This window comes from Cynoglossus semilaevis, chromosome 3 (assembly GCF_000523025.1).
Source record: "Cynoglossus semilaevis isolate Cse_v1.0 chromosome 3, Cse_v1.0, whole genome shotgun sequence".
NCBI lineage: Eukaryota > Metazoa > Chordata > Actinopteri > Pleuronectiformes > Cynoglossidae > Cynoglossus > Cynoglossus semilaevis.
In genome coordinates this window covers 518,862-527,660 of record NC_024309.1, presented here as the reverse complement: position 1 = coordinate 527,660, position 8,799 = coordinate 518,862, and the positions used below count along the sequence as shown (strand labels likewise).

At 37.3% G+C, this 8,799-nt stretch overlaps 1 protein-coding gene across 1 annotated transcript in view; it reads left to right on the top strand.

Moving 5' to 3' along the window:
• The window catches only part of snx7 (sorting nexin 7), a 12,666-nt gene extending 7,025 nt beyond the window's left edge, over positions 1-5,641 (top strand). The window contains exons 7-9 of the mRNA XM_008307387.3: positions 493-579; positions 2,390-2,542; positions 5,526-5,641. Coding sequence (XP_008305609.1) covers positions 493-579; positions 2,390-2,542; positions 5,526-5,606 — 321 coding nt within the window. The 3' untranslated portion in view covers positions 5,607-5,641. The remainder of the gene's footprint in view (positions 1-492; positions 580-2,389; positions 2,543-5,525) is intronic.
• Positions 5,642-8,799: the final 3,158 nt, after the last annotated feature.

Here is an 8,799-nt window from a genome sequence, read left to right as displayed (position 1 = left end):
ATAATTTTTTACACCAGATTAACAGGGTATAGAATTCATGCCCCCCACCCCTAAATTGAAATACAGCATTGGCCCACTTCTGTCCAGCATGCCATATATGCCTATGCCTAATACCCCATTTTTATTTGCTGTTCACACTTTTTATGGTATTTATATTCTAAAACAAATGACTTTTTCTAAAATATCTGTGTGATTTTTTTTTTTTATTCTGTATGGAGTACTTATGTGGCGTTCCATGAAATAATGGTGGCAACTGACCCCGGCCATAGTAATGTAACATGAGGAAATTTAAATATATGGTTCACTGGCCAAAGTGTTTATTTTAAACACAGAAGAAAGGAAAGATTCTTCTTTACTTGAAAAGTTAGTGTTTTCCGGAGATTGAACAAATCAGTAAATGAAAGTGACCTAATGCAAAAAAAAAAAAAAAGAAAAACTTCTGTAGTAATAAAATTGGCGTTAATTGTGTACCCATTACTTTGTCTGTCTTAGGGAGTGATGAAACGTAGGGACAACATTCAGGCCGAGTTTGCAGCCAAAAACGAGGTCCTCGCCTCCAGAAAAGCTGAAAAAGAAGCAGTAAGTATAAATGTGCCCTGCATCTCATCTCATTCTTATCCCTGTCATCCTATTTTTTTTTTCTGTCTTTGATGAATGAATTATTCATTATTCAGAGATTAGGTGCAATAAAGTGAAGTGTGGAGTTGGCCCTCTCACACTGGCACTCCCATTCTAATATTGTCTGTTGCCTAAATAAGGAGGTATTTTAAAAAAATAAAATAAATGAGATTAGTTTTAAGAAATTACCCCTAAAATTGTCAGGAGACAACAAATGAAATCAGTAAGTCAAAATCAATATTTTGGAGTTTTTTCTTTGATCAGTTATTAAATTACATACAGTAGATTACTATTATTCTATTTTATAATTATTTATTATCTATTTTTATGTATTATTATTCTATTTTTATATAAATTTAAAAACACGAACCAATAACACTAAGTTACCTAAGACTTTCGTTTTGCTTGAAAACGGTCTAGTTCCTGCATGGGCAAACTAAGGCCTGGGTGCCGGATGTGGCCCGTTCTGCTTTTTAATTGGGTCCTCCGAACTTTTTCAAATGATATAACTTATTTGTATTATGGTTATACTTCTGCCTTTTCCCTGCAATACCCACATTTTCCCAATAGATGGTGTAGAAAATGATGAAAGCAATTTAGCCTTTAGGCATGACTTTTGCATGTCATCTTAGTTCACACGAACGCTTCATCTATCTGCTCCTGACCCGGCTCCCAGGGACACACTTACAGCCAGTTTTGTTGTAATATTATTTGCGGACAGTTATTTGATTTGCAACAGAAAAAGTTGTTCTGTATGAAGCAAAAAAACGTCTTAAATCTTAAATATTTTTTTTTTCTCTCACATTTACATGTTCTTAAAGATTGCCTTTGCCAGCTCACTATTTCTATTTTATAGTGAATATGTTGTATATGTAATCACCAGAAGGAGGCGGTGTTGCTCTAATTTGGCTTTAGCCAATCTTCCTTTTTCTTTAATGGTGCGATTTGTTTTATATATATTTATTCGCCAAGGATTACCGTGCCAATTTGAAGGGCGCAGTAATATATTTACTTAAAGAAAAATGAAATTGCATTGTTACAGTTGTCATATTTTAATTGAATAAAGGTGTATAAAGGTAGTTTATTTGTTTGATTTTAATTATTGGAATTATTACTTTTTAATCATAGTTTACTTTTTTATTTGCAAGACAAATCCAGAGAACAAATCGTAAAGACTGTTTACAACAAACAACAAAACTCTCCTTGTGTCCCAGGTTTTTTTTCCCAAAAACCCAGTACACTAAAATGCCATTTAACATTGTTTTTAATATCAAATTTTTAATATTTTTGCTGCACTCTGCTCTCCTTCTCCTGCGTTGTGAGCTTCTCTGTCTCTAAACTACTTATCCGCATCCATCGTGGCCTTGTTCATTTCTCGTGCACGCTGCTTTATTCCCACATCCAAGTAATGGTCTTAATAACGTGGATCAAGTATGTGCTGGCCACAGTTTTTCGTTTGCGTCATCATAACTTCCTGTTTCGGCCATGTTGTTTTGGTGATAAAAGTATTTTGGCCCAAAACTGAAAATGCACTCTAGGGTCGTTTCCGGCTGAAAATGTTTGGTGGCCAAATGTTGGGTGCATCCCTACAAAAAAAACGTTCCCACAAAACCATGATACGAACGGAACCTTAGATTACGCATGCAATGTTGGCAAAAGAAGATTCCGACTTGGTGTGCAGCAGAAATGGTCTTTGTAACAATGTAGCTTGTAAATGCTGCGAAATGTTTAAAAATATGTATATGTTTGTGTTTGGTTGCGCAATTGGCAGCTGCAGGAGGAAGTGGATGCTCATGCTGACCGCCTGGAGCAGGCTAACAATGTCCTTAAAGAAGACTGGCCCCGCTGGAAAAGTGACATAAGGACCGACCTCAGATCAGCCTTGATTTCCACAGCTGAGAAGAACATGGAGTATTACGAAAAGGTAAGTGTCAGGCTAAGGCTTTGATGCTGGACCAAAGATCTGCATTTTCTCCACGTCTCAGTGTCGTGTCAGCGTCACGTTTCACTTGTCATTTTTAGGCACTCATAATGTTTCTAGAGCTGGGTCACATCAAATTCCATACAAAACATATTTTAGAAAGAGAAGTTTGGAATTAGCAGAGGTGGGACCAAGTAATTGCTTTGCAAGTCACAAGTAAGTCTCAAGTCTTTGCACTCAAGTCCGATTCAAGTCTCAAGTCAAGACAGGCAAAGTCCGAGTCGAGTCCAAGTCAAGACTGAAAAGTGTCAAATCAAGTCCGAAGTCCGAACTGTTTCGAGTCCTTTCTAGTCCTTTTAAACCAAATAATAATATATTTACACAGATCACTTTGGGTTTTGGAGAAAGTATCAACTCTTGTCAAGTCATAGGGCTCAAGTCCAAGTGACGTCACGAGTCATTGATGTTAAAGTTGAGTTGCAAGTCTCTTTACATTTTGTCAAGTCGAGTCTAAAGTCATCAAATTGATGACTCGAGTCGGACTCGAGTCCAAGTCATGCGACTCGAGTCCACACCTCTGGGAATTAGTGTTTAATACTATAATGTGGACGGCTAGTCTTTCATTTCAAATTTTTATATTAGCTAAACCATTTTAATAATATTAAAATATTATGCCAGTTGTGAGAACTTTGTGGACCAAAAGTGGACCGCGAGCAGGGAGTTTGGACCGTTATTTTCGAATGTGGTGTCACAAAACCAAAAATCTAACAACAAAAGGTTACTGTGCAATAAGTCATGTTGAGTTGCACCAGTCTTTCAAGGATTTGGAAATGGTCGATACCCATCACCCAAAAATGATACCCCTAATATCTGCCGGAATGAGGTAGGTGAACGCCCTAGCGAGCCAGATTTGGCCCGTGGGCCGTATGTTTGTCTGGAGAGACTATGGAAACTTCGGGGAAGTTTTACCGTTTCGTTACCTGGTGATATTTTTACTGTATGGCATTGGTTCTTGAAGTGGGTGCTAGGAGAGAAACTTCAGTTTACAGTTTTCAGTAAATGAACACTGACACTCCTTGAAAATTAAGGAGTATCGGTGTAGATGTAGAACTAACAGAACCAAAACCCACCCGAGAGGGTTCAGGTGGTTTAATTTTTCTTCATCTTCTCTCAGGAAACTATTTACATGTTGTAACACCTACATATGTACCTACATGTATTTACTTATGTATGTATATATGTATTTACTTATGTATGTATATAATATAATATATACATGTGTGCGTATATACATGTATAAAGATATATATGTACACACTAAGGCCTAGTGTAGGCATGGGCAAACTAAGGCCCGGGTGCTTGATTGCGTCCCGTTCAGCTTTTTAATCGAGCCAAAAAATTTCCCAATTATATAATTAAATTAAATTATCATAATACTTCTACCTTTTCAATACGCCCCCACATTTCCCCAGTAGATGGTGTAAAAAATTATAAAAGAATTTGGAACCCGAACCCTCCATCTATCTGCTCCTGACCCAGCCCCCCTGTTCAATTTTAGAACAATTGTGGCATGCGAGTCAAAAAGTATGCCCACGCCTGGCCTATATACACACACACACACACACACACATACATATGCATATATATAAATATACAGAATATATGTATATATGAATACGTCAATGTACATGTATATTTGTATACATGTTTATATGTATACGTAGGCATATGTGTATACCGTATACCCATATACACATACAGTCGAGGTCAGAAGTTTACATACAGTACATGTTCCTTTATTAAATCTCATGCAAAGTTCAAGTTACACACTTGAATCATGAATAAACTGGCATCCACAATGCCCTAGGAATAATGCTTTTGGGAAATTAAAAGAAAAGGCTAAGCTTCCTCATAATTTGAGATTTATTAATATTTCTTTGCAGAACACTGCTTTTTTTAACCGGGTCATAATCTTATATTCTATTCATCTTATATTTGTTCTCTCCCTGATGTCATGGCTGTATTCTTTTGACTTTCCCATTGCAAGTCTGAAGTCAAAATGCAGTGTGTATGTAAAGTCAAGCTGCTTTTCTTCCAATATTTCCAAGTATTGCTCTTTTCTCATGATTCCATTGATTTTCTGGAATTCACCAGTTCCTGATGCTGCAAAGCAACCCCACAACATGAGACTTCCTCCACCATGCTTGACCGTCGGGGTGGTGTTGTTGGGAATAAAGGCTTCACCCTTTCGCCGGAAAACGTATTGCTGGTCATTATGCCCAAACAGTTCAATTTTTGTCTCATCCGACCACATGTCATTCTTCCAGAAGGCTCTTAGCCCATGTTGATGGAGAGCTCTCTTCACCATGGACACTGAGACATTTGTTCCTGAGGCAGCCAATTCATTGCAGATGGCTTTCTTGGTGATCTTGGGGTTCATTTTTACATTTCTTACCAAAAGCTTTTCATCTCTGGATGTTAATTTCCGTTTCCTTCCAGACCTTGGCATTACGGCTGTTCTCCCAAGTTGCTTATATTTGTGGACAATTGTCTGAACAGATGCCCTTGGTACACCAAGCTGCCTTGAAATGGTCCCAAGAGACAAGCCTGACTTTTGCAAGGCAACAATTCGCTCCCTGATGTCATGGCTGTATTATTTTGACTTTCCCATTGACATTGACTTTTCCCATTACATTGTTAAAGCGGTCTTAAATCGTTTAATCTTTAGTGTATGTAAACTTATGACCTCAACTGTATGTATAGATATATGTATGAATAAACACATGTACCCGGCGGTTTTATTTCTAATTATATTCAATTCTTTTGTCACAGTGTTATTGAGTTTGCCTTTTAAAATATAGACATTCTACAGTGTAGAGAAATTCATCTGTAAGACCGCACTTTAAAAAGCTCAACCATAACTTTTGAATATGTTCAAAAATCACGCAATCATGATGGTGACAATGGTCTGCTCTCTCTCTTTCAGTGTTTAGCCGTGTGGGAGTCGTTCCTCTTTTCTCAGCGACCTGAGCCCAGGGAGCAGAGCGATGGAGACCATGTTTTCTGAAGCGTTCAAAAAAAAAAAAAAAAAAAAAAAAATTTGAAGATGACACAAAGCACACTGCCTGACGTCTCTGCAGTGGAATTGCCAAAAATAAACTCTGAACAAATTCCCTGTGATGTACACATGCATCGTGTACGACAGCAAGCCTCCCTAACCTCTCCCTTCACTTTTTAAATCTTGTCCATGCAGCCAAAGACCCAGTGAAGCATTCCATTAAGAATTATAAAAAAAAAATAAAAAAAACATTGTAATCTATAAACCATAGCGAAGGGTCATCTTTCAAACACACATGCATTCATTATGTCTCTTTGAGACATTTCCTTAATTATGGATGGCAAACATCTGCGTCCTATTTCAGGGCTTCTCTCAAAGCTTGGCGTTTCCCCCAGATGCATGCTACGTAACAACATGCATGAGTATGCATAATAGATAACAGAAAAAACCGACACACTCTTCAGATACAAAAAATATATATCTGCCTGGGAATATAATTTAGTCCTTCCATCAGCAGTGTGGCATCTGTATGTACTTCATAAAAAGATTTTAGGCAGTATATTTGATATTTTACTTGTTTAATTATTCAGCATCGCAGTGCTTCTTGAGACCAGACTTATGGACGCCCATAGCGAATCAAATCGAGACCTCCTTTGATCCTCATCAGTGGAAAATTACAAGTACAAAAGACCAAAGCTTCACATTGTTTTGATAGCATTTCTTTTTGTTTTTCCTCCTTTCGTCATCGCATTTGTCGGTGCAGCTCTGCACTTTATTCCCCCCCTGGCTTTGCCAAAGAGCTTTTGAAGAGGCTGTGTCTTTAGCCGTGCTTCACAGTAACGTTGCCATGACAGCAGATCTCGAAGAGATAGTTCGGGATATTTTCTCCAAATGACTTTATAAGGCCACATATTGTGCTTACATTCCATTCAAAGGCTAATAAGAAAATAGCTTTTTTTTTCCTAATTTAAGGTTGCAGATGGCTGTCTAATAGTAAGGTAAAACACTTAAAATAGCACACAGTGAAGCATTCCATTAAGAATTATAAAAAAAAAATAAAAAAAACATTGTAATCTATAAACCATAGCGAAGGGTCATCTTTCAAACACACATGCATTCATTATGTCTCTTTGAGACATTTCCTTAATTATGGATGGCAAACATCTGCGTCCTATTTCAGGGCTTCTCTCAAAGCTTGGCGTTTCCCCCAGATGCATGCTACGTAACAACATGCATGAGTATGCATAATAGATAACAGAAAAAACCGACACACTCTTCAGATACAAAAAATATATATCTGCCTGGGAATATAATTTAGTCCTTCCATCAGCAGTGTGGCATCTGTATGTACTTCATAAAAAGATTTTAGGCAGTATATTTGATATTTTACTTGTTTAATTATTCAGCATCGCAGTGCTTCTTGAGACCAGACTTATGGACGCCCATAGCGAATCAAATCGAGACCTCCTTTGATCCTCATCAGTGGAAAATTACAAGTACAAAAGACCAAAGCTTCACATTGTTTTGATAGCATTTCTTTTTGTTTTTCCTCCTTTCGTCATCGCATTTGTCGGTGCAGCTCTGCACTTTATTCCCCCCCTGGCTTTGCCAAAGAGCTTTTGAAGAGGCTGTGTCTTTAGCCGTGCTTCACAGTAACGTTGCCATGACAGCAGATCTCGAAGAGATAGTTCGGGATATTTTCTCCAAATGACTTTATAAGGGCACATATTGTGCTTACATTCCATTCAAAGGCTGTTAAGAAAATAGCTTTTTTTTCCTAATTTAAGGTTGCCGATGGCTGTCTAATAGTAAGGTGAAACACTTAAAATAGCACAAACTAAAGTGAGCTTTAGTGACGACCTCATACTTTCAAATGTTCCGATACCAATCCCAGTATCAATATCAGGCGCTACACTAAATACAGTGGTTCCTCAGATATTTTTATCAGGGACAAAAACAGGAGCGAGACTGACTGTGAGATTTGTTGTGTTACGACAAGCATACTTTAATGAAAACCCTTCTGAGCTTCAGCATTTAATATGCTAATACCTATTCACAGTCTAACTGTGCCCTGGATTGATAAAGAGTTTACACCTCACTGAGTAACTTATTTAACCAACATTGATGGCAATTGATGTTTTCAATTGAAATGCACTATTGGTGTCAAAGCTCTGCTCACTTTCTGCACACCTGATAGGAAATAAGCATTTTCCTCCTTGGTGTCCACTACGGTTTGGGTTTAACTTAGACACGTGCTATTTCCAGAGAGCTCTTAGTATCGGTGAGTAAACAAATCGTGTCAACCCTAGCAAGAACCAAAAACTATTTTGTCACTTCTGTCTAAAGTTACGTGGCCAAGACTCTTAAGTCGTCTATCTGTAAAAACACTACATGTCAGGAAGAATGGCCTCTGACTTTGACCCAACTATTGATACCAATGTTTTGCATTTGTGACAAATTTCGAAATAAAAAAAAAATTATGATGTGTTTGAAAGGATAAAAGGTGTGGTGAACTTTAACTTTAGGCTTGCTCTGGTGACTTGGAGGATCCAGTGACGTTGTGCTGCATCTGGAGTATGGCACCACCAGGCAGGGGATGAAAGGCAAATTTACTACCAATATTTCAGTGCCAGTTTTAAGACACATTTGGAATCATTACAATGTAACACGGCTTGAATCAAATGAAATACAGAAATTCATGTTTTCTTTTGTGTAACATTGTCATAATACAAACTGCCTTTATTTGGAGATTTATTTCAAATATGGTCCAAATACGTTTTGATACTATTTTCATGCACTGTTTAAGTCCAGTAATCAGTTGAATGGAATAATTTTCAAGTTAGTTTTTTCAACTGCAATTCTTCTACACTTTTTAAGAGTAATTTCGTATGCTAACAAAACATGGACATATTAAGTAAAACTTTTCAAATAAAAAAAAATGAATTTTCTAGCTAGGGATCAATAAAGTATATCTATTTATCTGTGTAAAAAAATACAGAAGTGATGGAACCTGACATGAGTGTTGACTTTGGTTCACAATGTCTGTGATTTAAACACCATCTGTTCACAGTTCACGCATTCCTAAAAGATGATTACACTAAATTTGTCTTATCAAGGCTAACACTAACGAGTTGAATAAAACTTTACTTTTCCAAATTTCCGATAATCAGATGGAGAGCCACGTGCATTGGTGGTTCAGTGG